Here is a 22,122-nt window from a genome sequence, read left to right as displayed (position 1 = left end):
ATGAGAAGCCTGTGCACTGCAACGGAGAGTAGCCCCCACTCGCTGCAACTAGAGAAAGCCCGCGCGCAGCAACGAAGACCCAACGCAGCCAAAAATAAATAAATAAAATAAATAAATTAAAAAAAAAAAAAGAATTGATGATACCTCTGAAGCTCCGTACTTCTTAAAAACCCTAGTACATCTGTAGTTATATTTGAAAGGTTATATCTTTCCAAAAACGTTACCTACAAGTGAACTCATCTTTGAGGAGACTGACCCTGGGACCTGTTTTACTCATCTAAACTTTCAGATTCCATTCAGTCAGACGTCCATTTGGCTTTTTTTCAATGTGACCATGTTTACTAATTAGTGCCCTAAATTTGGCTTTTTTTCAATGTGACCATGTTTACTAATTCCGTACTCCTCACGGAATTTTAAACTAGCAGCTTAGTTTTTAATTGAAGTAATTCCTTAAATGCAGAAATACCTGAAATGATTCAGCGTTCTTTCATAACGCTAGTTTTAATGCACCGAGTATGCCATGGGTCTGCTATCCCCTTTTCAAACTTCTATCAAATGTGACTAAAACAGATAAATCACATAACGCTCATTTGTGTCTGTACAGACTCTTCCCTGTTTATCTGATCCTTTCCTTATTTTTTATAGGATTGTCCGGTTTTAAGAAATACAGAAATATCTTGAAACACTTCTGATATCAAATAAAAGAAAACCATTTTTTCATTTGACATTGTAAGGTTTTATTCCTACTGTCAGGAAAGATGCGTGTGTCTCATTTTTTCACTTTATGTACAACTGCGAGAAGTAATCACTGAAAAGAACCTGCTCAGTGAATCACTGTTGGAAGCCCCAAATCACATGAATGACTGAGTCCTAATTAAGTAGCAGTAATGGCACTATTTTTATTAAAGTAACAAAATATTTTTATGTTGACCATTTCCATGGCTCTTTTCTTCAAACTATCATTTTTCTGACTTTTAAAAATTATATTTTGAAAAATTATAAAAGTAATGCAAAAGAGAGAAAGGAAGCAAACAACCACCCTTAATTACAACACCTCAGCATAGAAACTAAAAGCATTTTGGTGCATTTCCTGTTTTTTCATACACATAATTTTTTTACATTATTTTAATCATGATAGACATACCAATTTGTATCCTGCATTTTTTCACTATGCATTAGATCACAAATATTTTTGGTACTATTTTATAAATTTTAACAATAATTGTTTTAATAGCTGTAAAATATTCCTTTGTGTAGGTATGTAATATTCTTTTTAAACTACATCTTTCTCCTGAACACAAGATTGTTGCTATTGTTATCTTGCTATTATAAATAATCCCTTGATGATATTCTTTGTATAGATTAATATTACTGTATATAAATTATTACTTTATGAGGGTTTTCACACAATGGAACTAGTGGGCTAACAGAAACAGTTTTAATAGCTCAATACATACTCCCACCAGCAAGAGACACGAAAAGCACTGATGTTATGGTCCACATGCCAAGTAGATATTGGAGAAAAAAGATTTAGAAAAACAAAAATCTTCCTTACTCCTCCTTACCTTAATGGGAGTATTAAATAAAGTCATCAGTGTCCCCTATATGTTCAAAGAAGTTGTGCAGAATATCTGCTATCCTTAATGCCCGAATTTTGAAATGCATTCAGGGGGGAAAAAAATTCATGCAGTTTTTTTGTAGGTCAAGAGATTGAGTCATTTATAAAAGCTAAAATTAAAGGGAGGAATGAGGGGAGGAGAAACCACAAATGACAAGTTTTACTTTGTCCACTTTGCTTGGATAAGAATGACTGGGGTTTGTTGCAGTTTGTTTTCTACTCTTTAAAAAAAATCCTGCTATGAGGGAACTGTGCCTTTGGGTCTGGGGATTTGAGGGGCTTGGTCATTATTATCAAAGTGCTAAAAGGGAATGGTGGCTGGTGGAATTTTCCAATACAATTTTTTTCTGTGGGTACAAAAGGGCCCTTTTTACTTTTGGTAGAACATATCTTCTGGTGTCTATCCCAAACTGCTCACATAAACACTCCTCACTGTCTTTCCTATGGACAAAACAATTATGCTGATCCATAATCAATTATTATTATTATTTCAACAATAACTGAAATAGCCAATAAGTATACAACCTTACACTGGTAATCTGAAGATTAGAAACCATCTTCCAACCAGACAAATCCCTTCCCAACTGCTTCTCCTGAGAGCCACCTACACCTTGGGACAAAGTGTAATTCATCAATGGAATCCTTGACATAAACAAGAAGGCTGCATTTTTTTAACAAGTGATAATGGCTCATCCACATGGAGGGGCCTTCAGGCACATAAGACCCTAGAGGATTTTCAAATTCAAAGTTACTGTACTTTTTACAACTAAAAAATGGTGTAGTAATCTGCCATGCCTTCACATGGTCATCCACTCATTTTTTGATAGGCTGCTCCTGGAGATTCTAGGCATAAATGATTAACACACTTCAATGAGCTAGTTTTCACAGATGATGGAAAGAAAGAAGGAAGAGATACACACCTGTACGTATCCATCTTTTATAACCTGCCTCGTTCCCTAAAGGGTTTAAAGTGACTTGGTGAATGTCTATAGGTTGTCGTACTCTATTGCACCTGATCTACAGGTCAGATTTCTGGTGATCGTAGGTTTCATGTATACCAACAGTGAGGCAACCTGTCCTAAATCAACAGGGCTCAAGTGACACTGTGACCTTACACAAAATGCATTTCAGAAGAATAAGAGTGACAAGTTGGTTAGAAAAAACCAAAATGCCAAAAAAAAAACAAAGAAAATTAAAGTGACGTCATGTCTCTGGAGGGAATTTTTTAAGTGGTGGAAAGGATACAAAGAAAAGGAATGGAAAATTGGAAATTTGGAAAAGGAAAGGATACATAGGTTTCATTCATTCATTCAACACATTTTTGGCACTGTCCTAGGTGCTGGGGGCATTGATGAATAAGACAGCCCCTTCTTTCATGGATCTTACATTCCAGAAGGTGATTACAAACTCTCTAATTTGATGACATAAACATTTTACATTTCAGGGACTTCCCTGGTGGTCCAGTGGTTAAGACTTCGCCTTCCAATGCAGGAGGTGTGGGTTCCATCCCTGGTCAGGGAGCTAAGATCCCACGTGCCTCGCAGCCAAAAAACCAAAACATAAAACAGAAGAAATGTTGTAACAAATTCAATGAAGACTTTAAAAATGGTCCACGTCAAAAAAACTTAAAAAAAAAAATTTTACATTTTAAACTTCTGTATATAAAAAAACACAAAGTAAAAGGCAAAAATCCCTGAAAAACTTCCACAAATAGAAGTGTTAATATCTCTTCACTATAGAGTTTTTACGAATCAACAAAAACGAATGTTAAAGCTCCACCCAATAGATAACTGGGTAAAGAATGTGGCCAGAAATTATGCAAGAAGGGCCACAAGGAACTGGCTAACAAATAACTAGAATGTGTAGCCTCCGATCCTACAGATTAAAATAATGAGATATCATTCTTTTACCATCAAATTAACAATGATAAACAAGATTTATAAAAATTTTGTGAAATAGGCACTGTTTTTTTTTTTTTTGGCCGAGTTCTGTGGCACAAGGGATCTTAGTTCCCCTGCATTGGGAACACAGCGTCTCAACCACTGGACCGCCAGGGAAGTCCCGGTACTCTCCTTTTTTTAATCTATCTATCTGTCTACCTATCTATCTATCTATCTATTTATTTTTGGCTGCATTGGGTCTTCATTTCTGCGCACGGGCTTTTCCCTAGTTGTGGAGAGCAGGGGCTACTCTTTGTTGCAGTGTGGTGGCTTCTCTTGTTGAGGAGCATGGGCTCTAGGCACGTGGGCTTCAGTAGTTGTGGCATGCAGGCTCAGTAGTTGTGGCTCGCGGACTCTAGAGTACAGACTCAGTAGTTGTGGCACACGGGCTTAGCTGCTCCGCAGCATGTGGAATCTTCCCAGACCAGGGTCTGAATCCATGTCCCCTGCACTGGCAGGCGGATTCTTAACCACTGCGCCACCTGGGAAGTCCCCTGGTACTCTCTTGATTGTCGGTGGAGATATAAATTAATGTAATACTTCTTTAAACAGATCAAGAACCTGTATATAATCTCTACTCTAGTAAATCTTATTTGTGATGATCTATAAAAAATGATTCCTAAGTTTAGAAAAGACTTTATGCGTTGTCTTATCATAGCATTAGTCTTTCGATCTATGTATTCAGCACCATTGTCCTTGCATAACAAAGCTGTGAATGTAGACAGAATTTGTCAAAGCACAAAAGAATTCTCCAAAGAGCTGCCCACTAATAAAATTATATCCTATTCAAATATCCCTCCCTGCTTAACACTAGCATCCACCACTGCAGACAGGTGAGGTTCTTTGTGAGTCAGTTTCTCTCCCTCATTAAATGATATTCAACGACACACTGCAAATAAAACGCAAATCCACTTCACATGAAAATGCAAATTTTACCAAACAATGCAAAATTTCATGAAGTTGATGTAAGTAATGAAGTGCCTAAATCACAGGAACAGTCTTTGATTGACCAATGAGGATCCAGCAAAGTTAGATCAGTTAAAAAGAAAGAAGAGAAGCTGGACAAGGATTGTGACATTATTGGCACTTCAGTAAAGAATGATTTACAATATCAAAGAAGACACCCTTGGGAAAACTGATGAACCTTCAAATATTTTTTTCTAAAATTTGTTCTTTATGATTTCATTAGAATGTCAAATATGAAATGAAGGATGTCACTATACTATCATAAAATATTGTCAGAAAAAATAAACTAAAATCAACACAATTTCCCTTTTTAATATGATTTAGTACATAGTTGCAGTTATATTTTCATAATTTTTAGTTTAACTCCTTTTTTAATTGAAGTATGATTTATTTACAATGTTGTGTTAATTTCTGCTGTACAGCAAAGTGATTCAGTTATATATACATACATACATTCTTTTTAAAATTCTTTTCCATTATGGTTTATCACAGGATATTGAATATAGTTCCCTGTGCTCTACAACACAAGGTAGGACCTTGTTGTTTATCCATTTTATATATATAATACTTTGCATCTGCTAACCCCAAACTCTCAATCCATCCTGCCCCCACTGCCCGCCCCCCTTGACAACCAACAGCCTGTTCTCTATGTCTGTGAGTCTGTTTCTGTTTCATAGATAGGTTCATTTAGTTTAACTCTTTTTCAGTAAAATTCAGTAACTTTATTGATTACTCTGAAATTTTGATTCCATTTAAAGTAGGTTCACCTTAATAGGTCTTTTTTGTGGGTTAAGTTATACTTAGATAATGAAGACTCCTGTGTCAGGAATAATTGAAAACGAGGTTAATCATCAACAGGAGAATGGGTGAATAAACTGAGATGTGATAACTTGATTATTTACCCAGTAAAAAGAAAGTTTAACAGGATTTCTAATAACATGAAAGTGGAACATACGCTAATTGAAAAAAAGGATATAAAATTGTAGTGTACCATAATCACAAGTATGTTTTTAAAACTTCACAGAAAAAAAAGGGAGAAAATTACTTAACATTATTGGTTGCTTACGAGTAATAGGAAATTTTAAAAATATAATTTTCTATATTTTCCAAATTTTATTCATTCATTTTTATTCTAACTTAAATTTTTAAATATATTTTTACTTAAATTTTAAGATATTTTATTAAATTTATAGATAAAAATCGTTTTAAAAATCAACTGGAACCAAAAGCCTTATAATGAAAAACAGAAGTCTTTGGTCTCATCCCTCTCCAATTTCATTCCCTAACGGGTTTTGTTTTTAAGAGTGTATAACATGCAGCACAGGATGGTGAACACAGTTCTTTCACTGAAATGATACTATTCTGATTCTTTTAGGCAGCTAGCACTCTTAGAAACATCTTTTCCACATACGTCTTAGGCACACGTGTCTGAGCAGGCTCTAGAGAGCCTAAGATAGCTATTTTTAACTCTTAGTTGTTCTTCTGGAAGTTATTTCCTTATCACTAAATAATATGTTCATACTGTTATTCCTTAATTTATATTTTAGAAATCATCTCTTGGTGACGTCCTGGAATAAATGAAGATATGGCTCTCTTGCTCTATCCACTATTCCTCTCTCCCTATCCACTCAAAGTAGCATTTTAAATCACTAACCAATGTTTACTAAATAAATATTATTCCTTGCAGAGTCAAGTTATATAATATGATTTCTTGTCTTGCACCATCTTTTGTTTTACCTGGAGTTAATTAGTGCCTTGTTTTTTCACTTGCACACTTTGCTATACATACTTTCTTAAATTTTCCCATCACATCAGCTGTTCTTAAGTCCCTTTTTCCTTAGAAACATTCCTTCTGGAGTTCTTTAGTTTCTTTCTCAAATGTGGATTGGTTTCTCTCTCAGCCTGCTATACAGTCGTCCACCTGGGACATCTTTTAACTACTTTCCCGAGTTGGATCCACTTTCTCCTGGATCCCATCCCTTCCTCTTTCTGGATTACTCCTTTGTTTTGCTGTATTTTATCACCAATGGCATCTTTAAAAAGGGTACCTTGGAGGTAATTCTTATGAATTTTTGCATGTTTGAAAATGTCCTTTAGGAATTTAGGATTAACATATATACACTATAAAATAGATATATAAAATAGATAACCAACAAGAACCTACTGTATAGCACAGAAAACTATACTCAATATCTTGTAATAACCTAAAATGGAAAAGAATCTGAAAAAGAATATATATATGTATATATATGTGTGTAGGTATAACTGAATCACTTTGCTGTACACCTGAAAGTAATACAACATGGTAAATAAACTATACTTCAATAAAAAATTTTTTAGGACTTCCCTGGTGGCACAGTGGTTAAGAATCCGCCTGCCAATGCAGGGAACACGGGTTTGAGCCCTGGTCTGGGAAGATCCCACGTGCTGCGAAGCAACTAAGCCCATGCGCCACAACTACTGAACCTGCGCTCTAGAGCCCGCGAGCTACAACTACTGAAGCCCGCGTGCCTAGAGCCTGTGCTCCGCAACAAGAGAAGCCACCACATTGAGAAGCCCGCGCACCGCAACGAAGAGTAGCCCCCGCTCCCCGCAACTAGAGAAAGCCCACTCACAGCAACGGAGACCCAACGCAGCCAAAAAATTAGATAAATAAATTTATTAAAATAAAAAGTTAAAAAAAGAAAAGAAAAGCCAGTGTAGCAAGGCTCTCAGCAGGAGCCTAAGCTGCGGCCCTCCATCGTAAGGATCTTCGATGATCAAGGCCCAGTAGGCAGGCTGGCAGGTGGGCCTCGCAGGAGAGAGAACTCATCCCACTGCACACGGGGTCAAGCAGGCCAACCCGGCCCCATGAATAAGCCTCAGTCATCAGTGGGGAGTTGTGACTCCAGAGACGGTACAATGTCTGCCACTTGGATTTGACCACAGATCAGCTCTACACATCTAAAGACATTAAGCAAGTCACTTGGTCAAGCTCACTCACGGGGCAGCTCAGGTTCTGAGTCACCATAGACTGGGTCTAAGTCCTGGCTCTATCTTGGGCCACTGACTTCCATTTCCTAACCTATCAAAGAGAGATGATAAATAGCACCCTCCCCACATTGCAGTGAGGATGAAATGATATGGGGTATGTCAGTCACTGACCACTGTGCCTGGCACCAGAAAACCAATGAATGATGGCCATCACCATCATCAAAACTGACCCCAACAGAGTAGTTAAGTTTCTTCTAGTTCTAAGAGTCCTTGACAGTTCTATGACTATGATGTTAATATCTAGAACAAGGAAACTGAATGATAAAAGTGATCAAATCGGTTTCCAGATAAAGGCCTAAGGATTAATGCATTTATCTCCGGAAGGTCTGGGATGATGTTCTCCTAGCAAGCATCATTTCTTCACCACACTCACACTGCGTGCCACTATCTCCCACCGTTGGGATCAAAGCCATTTGCTCTCTGCAGTTTACAAGTTTATGGATCTAACAAACCCGCAAGTCTGCTCTGGGAGTGTGTGTTTAGGACTGAAATGAATCACAGCCCTGAGCTATTTCTTTGTCTTGGAACATTTTCCATGAAAGTATTCTTTTCACTTTGTTGAAGGACAGGATGTTCCAAATTGTGAATCACTTTTATTTATAAAATGGGATGAATGAGGTGACATCAATGAAAACGGCAGAATAAGGATTTCCGAAAAACTCCTCCTCCATAAAGCAATGAGAACAAAGGCAAAAGCTGTCAGAATCAACTGCTTTGTGCTATTTCACATACCAGGCTGCTTATCCTTCAGGATGCCTAACCTGAACTAAAACCAAATTAATTTTAACTGAGTCTGTTTACTAATAGTAAATAAATCATTATTAACTCATGGCATTCATTTAAAGCACGCATTTCAAAGGAAATACAGTATCAGCCAGTGGGGGAAAAAAAAAACTGATGTCTTGACTGCTTGCTGCCAAAGCCAGCAGAACACATGCATTTATCTCCATTCCTCCCCGATCAAACAAAAAAGGCACAACTATCTCCCCCCAGACATATACACCTGTACACACACAACTGTACACACACACACAGAACCAAGAGAAGAGACAACAGCCAACAGAGATCATGTGTTTGGGGAAGATGTGAAACGGCGTGGAGGAATGGTCCCTGAGGTGGCAGGGTGGAGAAAGCTAAAGCCCAGTGTGTGGAGGGGGCCTGCTGATGAGAAGCGGGCTGATTTGCTCCCCAGAATCCAAGAAAAGCTCAGGAATTTCAGGCTTTAGACACCTGTGAGGTGGAGGTGAGGGTAAGGCTGCAAGCAGGAAGATTGACTGAGTGTCTTTTCCCCAGGTCCCTACCTACCTACTCCCAGCAGTCAGGTAGCTACCCTTCCCTCATCCCTGTAGGAGACAGAGGTTTTCGTTTCCAGGGAGACTGAGCCAGAGATCTGGACCCAGGAGCCCCAGGCACTGTTAGGACAGGGGCTTTTACTGAAAACAGGAATTAAGAGAACTTCTAGACATACAGATGGCCAACAAGCACATGAAAAGATGTTCAGCATCGCTGCAAATCAAAACTACAATGAGGTATCACCTCACACTGGTCGGAATAACCATGATCAAAAAGTCTACAAATAATAAATGCTGGAGAGGATGTGGAGAAAAGGGAATCCTCCTACACCGTTGGTAGGAATGTAAGTTGGTGCAGCCACTATGGAGAACAGTATGGAGGTTCCTTAAAAAACTAAAAATAGAGTTACCATACCATCCAGCAACCTCATCCCTGAGCACATACCTGGAAAACATGAAAACTCTAATTTGAAAGATATATGCACCCCAATTTTCATAGCAGCACTAGTTACAACAACCAAACATGGAGACAACTCAAATGCCCATCAACAGATGAATGGACAAAGTAGATGTGGTATGTATATATACAATGGAATATTACTCAGCCATAAAAAAGAATGAAATATTCCCATCTGCAGCAAAATGGATGGACCTAGAGATTATCATACTAAGTGAAGTCAGAAGGAGAAAGACAAATACCATACGATATCGCTCACATGTAGAATCTAAAAAATAATGTAAGGGAATCTATATACAAAACAGGAATAGACATAGAAAACAAACTTATGGTTACCAAAGGTGGAGGGGAGGATAAAGTAGGAGTATGGGATTAATAGATATAAACTACTACACATAAAACAGATAAGCAACAAGGATTTACTGTATAGCACAGGGACTATATTCAATATCTTGTAATAGCCTGTAACTGAAAATAATCTGAAAAAAATATATATATAAAACAGAATCACTTTGCTGTACACCTGAAACTAACAAAATATTGTAAATCAACTATACTTCAATTAAAAAAGAGAGAGAGAACTTCTGCATAACGAATGGTGAGACACCACCACCCCAGCCCAGCCCGTTCCCCCACTCAGTAACCAGAACACTGGCAACTAGCTTATAGCCTAGGCAGGAGGCTGAGGAGTCATTCTGAAGCAACTGACAAGTTCAAAAGAGAAAGCCTAACAGATACAAACATTTATGAGCTACAGAGGGGAAAAGCCAGTCCTCATCTTATCAGTCTACTGTGAAATCCACCTGGAAATAATCCCCACCTGTATTAGTTTCCTGTGGCTGCTATAACAAATTACCAGAAATTTGGTGGCTTAAAACAACAGAATTGGGCTTCCCTGGTGGCGCAGTGGTTGAGAATCTGCCTGCCAATGCAGGGACACAGGTTCGAGCCCTGGTCTGGGAAGATCCCACATGCCGTGGAGCAACTAGGCCCGTGAGCCACAATTACTGAGCCTGCGCGTCTGGAGCCTGTGCTCCGCAACAAGAGAAGCCGCGATAGTGAGAGGCCCGCGCGCTGCGGTGAAGAGTGGCCCCCACTTGCCGCAACTAGAGAAAGCCCTCGCACAGAAACGAAGACCCAACACAGTCATAAAAAAAACAAAAAAAAAAAAACCCAGAGTTTTACTCTCTCATAGTCCTAGAGGCCAGAAGTCCCAGATCAATTTCACTGAGCTGAAATCAAGGTGTCGGGAGGCCTGTGGTCCCTCTGGAGACTGTTGGAATCCATTCCCTGCCTCTTCCAGCTTCTGGTGGTGCCGCCTTCCTTGGCTTTTGGCCGCATCACTCAAATCTCCACCTCCCTGGTCACATTGCTTTCTCCTCCTTTCTTAAATTTCCCTCTGCCTCTGTTTTATAAGGACATTTGTGATTGCATTTAGGGCCCACTGGATAATCCAGGATAATTTTTCCACTTCAAGATCCCTAACATACTCACATCTGCAAAGTTTTTGCCATCTGGTAACATTTATAGGTCCTGGGCATTAGGACGTGGGCAAATCTTCGTGGTCTATTATTTAGCCCACCACACCACCCACATACAGAAGGCTTTCAATTAGCTTTTTAGTTTCTCACACTTAAGTGTTAGTGAATAAAAATTTTTTCACCTTTATTGGATATCTGAATTTCTTATTTTATGAATTGTCTATTCACTGCCTTCATCCGTTTTACTTTTCTATTGGTGTTTTTCCTATAAATCATTAAGAGAATTTTAGATAAGGCCATTAACCGTTTATCTGCCATGTATGTTGAAAATACTTTTCCTAATTCACATTTGCCTATTAACTTTGTTTACAGTTTATTCCCTGATGTACAAAAAATTCAAAATGCTATGTAATCAAATCTAAGACTTCTTTTCCTTTGCAATTCATCCACTGCTGTTATCTCAGAAAATCAGCCTTATCCTAAAATTAGATATATGCTAATATATTTTCTCCTGGTTTTATAGTCTCAAAAGTATTTAATTCTTTAATCAATATGGAATTTATTATAATATGTGGTATGAAGAGTCCAATATTTACAAGTTAATTAATCAATTGTCTAGCACAAAATAGCTCTTCCTTTCCCTACTGATTTGTCATACCATCTCTATCAAATATAAAAATTTTACATATTCTAGAGTCTGTTTTTGAGCTCTGTTCAGTTGTCTCAACTCCTCTTTCATATGCTCGCTGTATCTTTTCCCCCTCAAGTTTCTAGTTACAAATAAATAATCATAGTCCATCAAAACACCCCAAAATAACTTCATATTTTCTCATTCTTTCTTTTTTTATATTTTGGCATCCTACTGATTAGTTACTTATCTAAAAGAGTTCATTTTTATCAAATACATGTACATGTATTTGAAAATTTTTAGAAACAGGAAAGCATTTTCACCTTTTTTAAAGGAAAGAAACTAGGACTACTTTTCTTTCTTGCTGTTCATACAGTGATATATTGAATATCTTTGATGATTTAAATAATTAATTAATTCAACAAACACTATGTGCAAGCCATTTTCCTAGGCACTAGGTATACAGGACAAAAACAGACAAAAATCCCCACCTTCATGAAGCTTACATTCTGGTGGGGGAGACAGATAAAAACAGGATACGTAAATTTTTAAATGTAATGTATCAGACAGTGATGAGTGCTATGGAGAAAAATAAACCAAGAAAGAGGGACAGGAAATTCTGAACAGGTGACTAGAGATGACCTCAATAAGAAGGTCATATGAGTCAAGACCTAAAGAAAGTAAAGGAGCCTTTACTTTTCTTCTATAACTTGACACAAATGGGTTACTTATTGAAATCCCCAGTGTATCTTTAGATATATTTTAAGTATATCTTTTTTTAAAATTTATTTATTTTTGGCTGTGTTGGGTCTTCGTTGCTGCACACAGGCTTCTCATTTCAGTGGCTTCTCTTGTTGCGGAGCAAGGGCTCTAGGTGCATGGGCTTCGGTAGTTGTGGCTCACGGGCTCTACAGCGCAGGCTCAGTAGTTGTGGCACATGGGCTTAGTTGTTCCACGGCATGTGGGATCTTCCCGGACCAGGGCTTGAACCCGTGTCCCCCTGCATTGGCAGGCGGATTCTTAACCACTGCACCACCAGGGAAGCTCTTAAGTATATCTTAAATCAACTACATTAATCACTCATTGCTTTTCTACTACGATGAGTGAAATGTTAATCTTGATATATCAAAAAGGAATCATGGCATATTTTAAACATCAAATTCATCATGAGTTAATTGTCTACCAACGTACTTACAGGAGTGAAGCAGCCTGTTGGAAACCTTTGAACTGTAGAACGAAATACAAAGCTCCTATATTAAAAAAACAAAAAAAGATATGATCTTCTAAATCTTTTTTTTTTTTTAATGTAAGGATCTTTAACATATTCCCTGTCTCTCATTAAATATTTAAAAATGTTAATCTGGGGACTTCCCTGGTGGCGAAGTGGATAGGACTCTGTCCTCCCAGTGCAGGGGGCCCGGGTTCAATCCCTGGTCAGGGAACTAGATCCCACATGCATGCCACAACTAAGAGTTCCCATGCCACAACAAGGAGCCCACGTGTTACAACTAAGGAGCCCACCAGTCACAACTAAGGAGCCCACCTGCCTCAACTAAGGAGCCCATGTGCTGCAACTGAGGAGCCGGTGAGCCGCAACTAAGACCCAGTGCAACCAAATAGATAAATAATAAATATTTTTAAAAAATGTTAATCTAATATGATGGGCATAAATGAGGTTTAAAAGTCATTAGTGTTGGGACTTCCCTGGTGGTGCAGTGGTTAAGAATCCATCTGCCAGTGCAGGGGACACAGGTTAGATCCCTGGTCCTCGAATATCACACATGCCGCGGAGCAACTAAGCCTGAGCGCCACAACTATTGAAGCCCGCGTGCCCTAGAGCCCACGCACCACAACTACTGAGCCCACGTGCTGCCACTACTGAAGCCCATGCGCCTAGAGCCCGGGCTCCACAAGAGAAGCCACCACAATGAGAAGCCCGTGCACAGCAACAGAGACCCAATGCAGCCAAAAAAAAAAAGTCATTAGTGTTGGTGGTTAAGTATGTAAATAGAAAGGCATGAGTGAAATTAGTAAAAGCAATTTAATAAGTATATAATTACCTGGAAGCATGCTTGGGAACTGGTGCAGGAAGTAGCTCGTATTGTCCTGGCGAAAGCTGAACTGACTACACAGAATGGACAAGGACACCAATAATAGATTAATACAGGTCTCAAACTCACTTTATTATCTATCATTCATAATCCTTTACTTTATTACCATACAACATTAAATAATTTATTTTCTATTTTAAGAGTGGAAAAGGTACACTTTCAAAGGTAGAGCTTCAAAACACTCAACAGATATTCACTTTTCATGGTGAATATTATGACAGTATGCCTACAGTGGTATGGAGAAAAATGCTGTACAATTAATCATATTTTAAATGTACTAGATTCAACAAATCCAATTGACCACCAGTTAGTGAGCCTGCTCTGTTGGTAAAGAACTGTGCTAGGTATGGTGGGGAATACAGGAGTGTTCTCATAATACATAAACAATGCTTATATAAAACACTATAATCAACACTAAAAGAAAGATTGGAGATGTCGGGGATAGGGAGAGATTAACCCAACTGGGTGACCAAGAGCTAACATCACATACTCAATGGTGAAAAGCTAAAAGCATTTCCTCTAAGGTCAGGAACAGGACAAGGGTGCCTATGTCTCCATTCCTATTCAACATAGTACTGGAAGTCCTAGCCAGAGTAATTAGGCAAGAAAAAGAAATAAAAGGCAACCAAATTGGAAAGGAAGAAGTAAAACTGTCCCTGTTTGCAGATGACATAATCTTATATATAAAAAACTCTAAAGGCTCCACCAAAAAACTGTTTGAACTAATAAGCAAATTCAGTAAAGTTGCAGGATACAAAAACAACATACAAAAATCAGTTGAAAAAAAAATCAGTTGAGTTTCTATACACTAACAATGAAGTATCTGAAAAAGAAATTAAGAAAACAATCTCATTTACAATAGCACCAAAACATAAAATACTTAGGAATAAATTTAACTAAGGAGATGGAAGATCTGTACACTGAAAACTATAAGACACTGATGAAAGAAACTGAAGAAGACACAAATAAATGGAAAGATATCCCATGTTTATGGATTAGAAGAATTAATATTGTTAAAATATCCATATTATCCAAAGCAATCTACAGGTTCAGTGCAATTTCTATCAAAATCCCAGTAGCATTTTTTCAAAGATATAGAAGAAACGATCCTAAATTCAGTATGGAACCACAAACGGCCCCACCAGATAGTCAAAGCAATCTTGAGAAAGAAGAACAAAGCTGGAGGGATCACACTTCCTGATTTCAAACTATATTACAGAGCTACAGTAATCAAAACAGTATGATACCAGAATAAAAACAGACACATAGACTAATGGAAGAAAATAGAGAGCCCAGAAATAAATCCACACAGAAACAGTCAACTAATCTTTGACAAGGGCACCAAGAATACACAATAGGGAAAGGATAGTCCCTTCAATAAATGGTATTGGGGAGACTGGATATCCACATGCAAAAGAACAAAACTAAACCCTATCTTATGCACAAATACTAACTCAAAATGATTGAATACTTAAACATAACATATGAAATGATAAAACACCTAAAAGAAAACATACAGAAAAATCTCCTTGACATTGGTCTCGGCAATGATTTTTTTAGATATGACACCAAAAGTACAGGCAACAAAAGCAAAAATAAACAAGTGGGACTACATCAAAGTATAGCCAAGGAAACAATCAATAAAATGCAAAGGCAACCTAAGGAATGGGAGAAAATATTTGCAAACCATATATCTGATAAGGTGTTCATATCTAAAATATATAAGGAACTCATACAACTCAATAGCAAAAAGACAAGTAAACAAATTTAAAAACGGGCAAAAGACCTGAATAGACACTTTGCCATAGAAGACAGACAAATGACCAACAAGTACATGGAAAGGTGCTCAACATCACTAATCATCAGGGAAATGAAAATCAAAACCACAATGAGATATCACCTCACACCAGTTAGAATGGCTATTATCAAAAAGACAAGAAATAACTAGTGTTGGTGAGGACGTGGAGAAAAGGGAACCCTTGTGCACTTTGGTGGGAATATAAAGTTGTATAGCCATTATGGAAAACAGTATGGAGGCTCCTCAAAAAATAAAAACAGAACTACCACATGATCTAGCAATCCCACTTCTGGGTATATATCTGAAGGAAACAAAATCAATATTTGGAAGAGGTACCTGCAGTCCCATGTTCACTGCAGCATTATTCACAATAACCGAGCTATGGAAATAACCTAGGTGCCCATCCATGGGTGAATGGATAATGAAAATGTGATATATATTCCCTTAATGCATATACTATATTGGAATGTTGTTCAGCCATAAAAAAGAAGGCGAGCCTACCATTTGCAACAACATGGATGAACCTGGAGAATATTATGCCAAGTTGAATAAGCCAGAGAAAGACAAATACCGTTTTGTAACACTTATATGTGCAATCTAAAAGGGCTGTACTCATAGAAACAGAGAGTAAAATGGTGGTTCCCAGATTGGCAGGTGGGGGAAATGGGGAGATGTTGGTCAAAAGGTACAAACTTTATTATAAGATGAATAAGTTCTGGAGATAAAATGTAGAGCATGGTGACTATAGTTAATAATATTGTATTGTATACTTGAAAACTGCTAAGAGAGAAGATCTTATGTGCTTTGTGGTTTTGTTTTTTTGTTTTTCTTTTAATTATTTGGCTGTGTCTCATGGCATGTGGGATCTTAGTTCTGCAACCAGTGATCGAAGCTGCACAGTAGAAGTTTGGAGTCTTAACCACTGGACTGCCAGGGAAGTCCCCATTCTTATGTGCTCTTATCACACACACACACACACACACACACACAATGGTAACCGTGTGAGGTGATGGATGTGCTAATTAACTTGATTGTGGTAATCATTTCACAATATGTATGTGTGTGTGTTTGTGTGTGTGTGTATATATATATAAAACAAATCATCATGTTGTACACCTTAAATATATTCGATTTTATTTGTCAATTACACCTCAATAAAGCTGGGGGGAAATAAATAAATAAATCCAACTGGGGGATCTAAAGATGGTAAAGACAGTGAGATTTGAGTGGGGTTTTAAGGAAGGTAAGACTTCCTTGAGGGAGGCAAGAGAGGGATTCTAAGAAGGAGGAACACCATAGAATCTTTCCATTTTGGGAAGGATTCTCCCCAGGATTCGGTAATATAACTCCTCCCTGCCAGCTCCTTGAACACAGGAAGTTCTGGAGGTCCAGTCAGTCTTCCCCTGGCTTCTCATTCTCTTTCCTTCCCTCCCTCCCTTCCTTCACACATCCCACTCTCTGTGCTTACCAGTTCCTGACACTCCCTTATTTCCCTTACCTCAGGGCTAATATCCACAGACCCAAGGATAGTGGAGCCACCCAGGTAGTTTGCAATGTTTCACAACGGGCAGAGAGACAGTCTCTTCTACGGTGGATTTTTCAGTCCGTTAGAAATCCTAACAGGATACACATAAGATGAATGTAGCCAAAAGACTGTCAGGTACAATATTTTTAGGTACTACTGGTGGAAATTTCATCCAGTGTGTCTTCTTCTCTGAGAAATGGTCTCTTGCTTCACATGGAAGTATCAGTGACTCACCACCCAGACATCTTTATGGTCTGAGAAATAGATAACATTGGACTTTCTCCAAAATATGCCTGCCTAATGGTACCAATGATGTTGTTCTTACCAGCACCCTGTAATTTTCATCAGCTCCAGAAACTATGTGAGTCCCAGTCCCTGAGATGTCTTCTGTATCCGTCTTTCAGATTCACTTTCATTTACCATTCTCTTCACAAATTTACTTGTGACAATCATTGCTCTGCCTTGCAGTTGCTCTATGAGAGTTCATCCTCAAATAATATCTGCTAAATGAGCCAACTTTGAGCACCATTTTATTTTCATTTAATTGCATGATGAATTGTTCCATCTTATGTATGCTTTGCTCTTCATTATTCTAAAACTTAAGTCTTCGGATCCCTGAAGTATTACCTGCCAGCCCCCTCCTAGGCACAAAGTTTCTCTCTGTTGATACCTTGCTCAATGAAAAACCATCCTGTTGAAAATTCATTCCTTCAGCCATTATTTTACCATGGAGCACTTTGCAAATAAACATGTCTTCAGAGATACTTGATCACAGCTATGAACACAGCTAACAAAAACCAATGAAATGGTTAGATTTTCTCAACCATCATCTCCCAATCAGCTGTTCAAGGATGTCTTTTGAACACATTGAAATGGATCCTTGGATTCATTCTCTGAGTTAATAGGGGTGCCTTTCCATCCTGCCTACCTCCTTTTAACCTAAAACAGATATAGGGAGGTGGAGGGGGCAGAATCACCACATTTGTTTCTTTTCACATAAGTTTCATCTTCTAAGACAATGCTAAAGCTAACCTAGACAGAAGTTTGAAGAAATTTTAAATTTTGTTTAATTGTGCTTTTCATTGAAATGTCTCCAGCCTAGGAAGTGAATAAGTTTTAAAATGGAAAATGAAAATAAATAAGAGCAAAAATATTAGTTGGAAAAATTTTTGATTTCTACAAATGAACATAATTGAAAAGACTATTACTTGCACACTGAAAACAAGTCAAATCTATAGAAAGAAAAAAAAATTAAAGGTAAGTCTCTTTGCCCCCTGCCTAACCTCTGCTTCCTAAATGGAAACCACTGTTAATGATTGCTTAAGTATCACCCAAGAAAACAATATGCATTTAACATCGTATATAGAATTGTTTTTATTTTTACAAATGGGATTATGCTATAAATATTGGTCTGTTCCTTGAGTTTTTTCATTTAATAATATATCTTGGAGATGCTTCCATATCAACACAGATAGATATACCTTATTATTTTTAATGGTAGCACAGCATTGTATGGATGTACCATTATATAACTAGCCCTCTAGTTAGATAAATTTATGAACAATGCTGCAGTATTTTATATAAATACCTCAGTGTACTTTAATAAGACTATTTGTAGGAACTACTGAGCTCGTGTGCCTCAACGAGAGAGCCTGTGTGCCGCAAACTATAGAGCCCAGGTATGCCTGGAGCCCGTGCGCCACAACTAGAGAGAGAAAAAAAAAAAATCCACACCACAACTAGAGAGAAGACCGCACACCACAACTAGAGAAGCTCGCACGCAGCAGCGAAGGATCCCGCATGCTGCAACTAAGACCTGACACACCCAAAAAAATAAAGAAATTAAATAAATAAAATAAATATATTTTTTAAAAAGACCATTTTTAGGGTAAATTCCTGACAGTGGAATGGTCCCTATGTGCATTTAAAATATGAACAAGAATTGACAAACCATCCTCCAAAATACTTGCAAAAATTTGTATGCATACAGAATATCTCTTTCTGTACTCCCTTTGCCAATATAATGGGTATCATCCAACTTAAATTGTTGATCATTTGACAGGCAAAAAATTGTGTCTACCTGCTTTTGTTCTTTTGTAATTATTTAATAATTAGTGGAAGCCAAGCATCACTTTATGTTTTTTAGCAACTGGTATATCTCTTTGTGAATTGCTAGCTCGTATCATCTGTTCATTTTTATTTGCATTTCTCTGATCATTAGCAATGTTGAGCACCTTTTCATGTGCCTGCTGGCCATCTGTATGTCTTCTTTGGAAAAATGTGTATTCAGGTCTTCTACCATTTTTAATTGTCTTGGTTTTGGGTTTTTTTTTTTTTAATTGAGTTGTGTGAACTGTTTATTTTGTATATTAACACCTTCCTTATTGGTCATATCATTTGTAAATATTTTCTCCCATTTAGTAGGTTGTCTTTTCATTTTGTTGATGGTTTCCTTTGCTGTGCAAAAGCTTTTAAATTTAATTAGGTCCCATTTGTTTATTTTTGCTTTAGTTTCCTTTGCCTGAAGAGACACATCCAAAAAAATATTGCAGCAATTTATGTCAGAGAGTGTTCTGCCTATGTTTTGTTCTAGAAGCTTTATGGTTTCTGGTCTTACATTTAGGTCTTTAATCCATTGAGTTTATTTTTGTATATGATGTGGGAAAATGTTCTAATTTCATTCTTTCACATGTAGCTGCCCAGTTTTCCCAGCAGCACTTACTGACAAGACAGTCTTTTCCCCATTGTATATTCTTCCCTCCTTTGTTGTAGCTTAACTGACTGTAAGTGCGTGGGTTTGCTTCTGGGCTCTCTATTCTGTTCCATTAATCTGTGTGTCTGTTTTTGTGCCAGTACCATGCTGTTTTGATCACTATAGCTTTGTAATATAGTCTGAAGTCAGGGAGAGTCATAATTCCGGCTTTGTTCTTTTATCTCAAGATTGCTTTGGCTATTCAGGGTCTTCTGTGCTTCCATATAAATTGTAGGATTATTTGTTCTAGTTATATGAAAAATGTCATGGGTATTTTCATAGGGGTTACATTAAATCTGTACATTTCTTTGGGAAGTATGGACGTTTTAACCATACTAACTCTTCCAAGCCATGAACGTGAAATATCTTTCCATCTCTTTGTATCACTTTCAATTTCCTTCATCAGTATTTTATAGTTTTCAGAGTATGGGCCTTTCACCTCCTTGGTTAAGTTTATTCCTGGGTATTTTATGCTTTTTGCTATGATTTTAACTGAGATTGTCTTCTTGCTTTCTCTTTCTGACAGTTCATTATTAGAGTATAGAAAAGCAACAGATTTCTGTATATTAATCTTGTACCCTGCAACTTCACCAAATTCATTTATTAGTTCTAATAGTTTTTTTTTGGTGTCTTTGCTCATTTTTAAACCAGAATGTCCATTTCAATTGCATTATAAGAGAGCATGACTCATTTTTACCCTTTGATGCAAGAGTGTTGAAGCCATGCAGTTAGTGGTCAGTGTTTCTTGAAACTCCCTTGCAGCTTCACTCCCTGATAGCACTCTACTCTTCTGCATTGGCTGACCTTGGCCAGTACTGACTCATTGCCTACAGACTGGGGCAGAGTCACCATCTTCTCCTCGCCCCCTTCATTGTAGGGAAACTCTGGCACAGACTTATTTGACTTTGGGTTGCTCTGAAACTCCCCTACCATGTTGATTTCAAGCTTAGGCTTTAAACTTTCCCATTTAAATCACTGGATCCAGGTTTCCAGTTGAAAACATAAACAGTGCATTTTAAATGGTCCTGGACTGATACTCTGCAAGGTGGAGTGGCACTGGGGCACAATTTTTCTGTGGGGCATTTTGGCAATGCATCTCAAAAGACTTAGACATCTACATGCCCTTTCCTCAACAACTCCACTCTCTGACTAAAAGCAGGAAATGACTGAATATGCAGTATTAGTATTAGGTTATGTCCTTACAGTAGAATACTATGCAGCTATTTAAAATGATGTAGAGAATACATGATGGTGTGGAAAAGATTCACAATATACTTCCAAGGGAAAAAAAGAGTTCTGCTTTCTGCTAATGGCAGCCTAGGTTATTTGGATGATGAAACTTCCTACTGCAGACAACTACTAGAAATGAGAGTTGAAATATTAAAAGTAGACAAGAGCTTTTAAAAAGATATGAAATTGATGACAATAAGGAATATAAACCCCCCCAAACCAAGAGATAGCAAGAAACCAGACAGGCAAATGGCCCAGTTTTGCTCAGAGGATGTATGCTGGTCCAGACTAAACTCAGCAGAGGAACAGAGCTGGGTTTGAGTGAACTTCAGAGCCCTAGAAGGATCCAGAGGCCAAAGCCTGGACCATCAATGTTGCTGATTTAATGGAAGTCCTACCAACAGGAATTGGAGGCCCTAAAAGGGGACTTCCTGAAAGCAAACCTACCACCTCACCCCAATGCTAGGGACTGCAAAAAGAGTTGTCCTGGTGCTAAGGAGAATTGGGAGAGGGGGAAGAAACACATCACATCCTTGAGAGACTGTAACCGTGGGCTGGTTCCTTTCATGGATTCAGTCCAAATGCCCATCACTAGAGTGATCCAAGATTACATAAGCAGTGTATTTCAAGTGGCACCAAACTGGTAGCTCCCCTAAGTATTAGCAGAACCAAAAGCAAACCTTCTCTGAAGGAAAAAGGCTTTCATCTTAGGGAATTCATGAAAACAACCTTTCAGTGGGAACGAGCAACACACAGTCAAAGATAATCACACATCCAAGGAACCAAAATGAGTAAGGCCGAGTCAGATTTCAGAAATGTAAGCAATCATTAATTCATTCATGCATTCAACAAATATTAACCATCAGACACTGTTCTAGAGGCAAAGATGTAACAGTGAACAAAGCGGATAAGTATTCATGTCCTCATGAAGCTTCACTCTCACGGAAGGAGGCGGACAACAAATAATAAATGCAAAGTGCAAATAAATTATATAGTATACTGAGGGCTCTAGGTGCTATGGAAACAATGAAAGAGCAGGGTAGGAAGGTCAGGAGTGTCAGGTGGCCAATTTAAATGAGGCTCATTGAGAAGGTGACCCTTGAACAAAGACTTGAAGGAGAGGGGGTAAGCCATGCAGATATCTGGGATAAGAGCATATGAAGGAAGATCCAGTGCAAAGACCCTGAGGTCAGAGTGGGAGTAGCAAATTCAAGAAGCAGCCAGGATGAGGTCAGTGGGGCAGGATGAGAGTGAGGGGAGACACAAGAGGTGAGGTCACAAATGAAGCCTA

At 38.0% G+C, this 22,122-nt stretch overlaps 1 protein-coding gene across 1 annotated transcript in view; it reads right to left on the bottom strand.

Moving 5' to 3' along the window:
* Positions 1–22,122, bottom strand: part of STPG4 (sperm-tail PG-rich repeat containing 4) — a gene marked incomplete at its 3' end in the record, with an annotated part of 43,371 nt that overhangs the window by 9,663 nt on the left and 11,586 nt on the right. The window contains 2 exon segments of the mRNA XM_082358337.1: positions 12,611–12,665; positions 13,476–13,540. Coding sequence (XP_082214463.1) covers positions 12,611–12,665; positions 13,476–13,540 — 120 coding nt within the window.

Source organism: Balaenoptera borealis (genome assembly GCF_965194805.1).
Source record: "Balaenoptera borealis genome assembly, chromosome: 15".
In the NCBI taxonomy this organism is placed as follows: domain Eukaryota; kingdom Metazoa; phylum Chordata; class Mammalia; order Artiodactyla; family Balaenopteridae; genus Balaenoptera; species Balaenoptera borealis.
The sequence above is the reverse complement of the archived record's forward strand: the minus strand, read 5'-3'. Positions and strand labels throughout refer to the sequence as shown.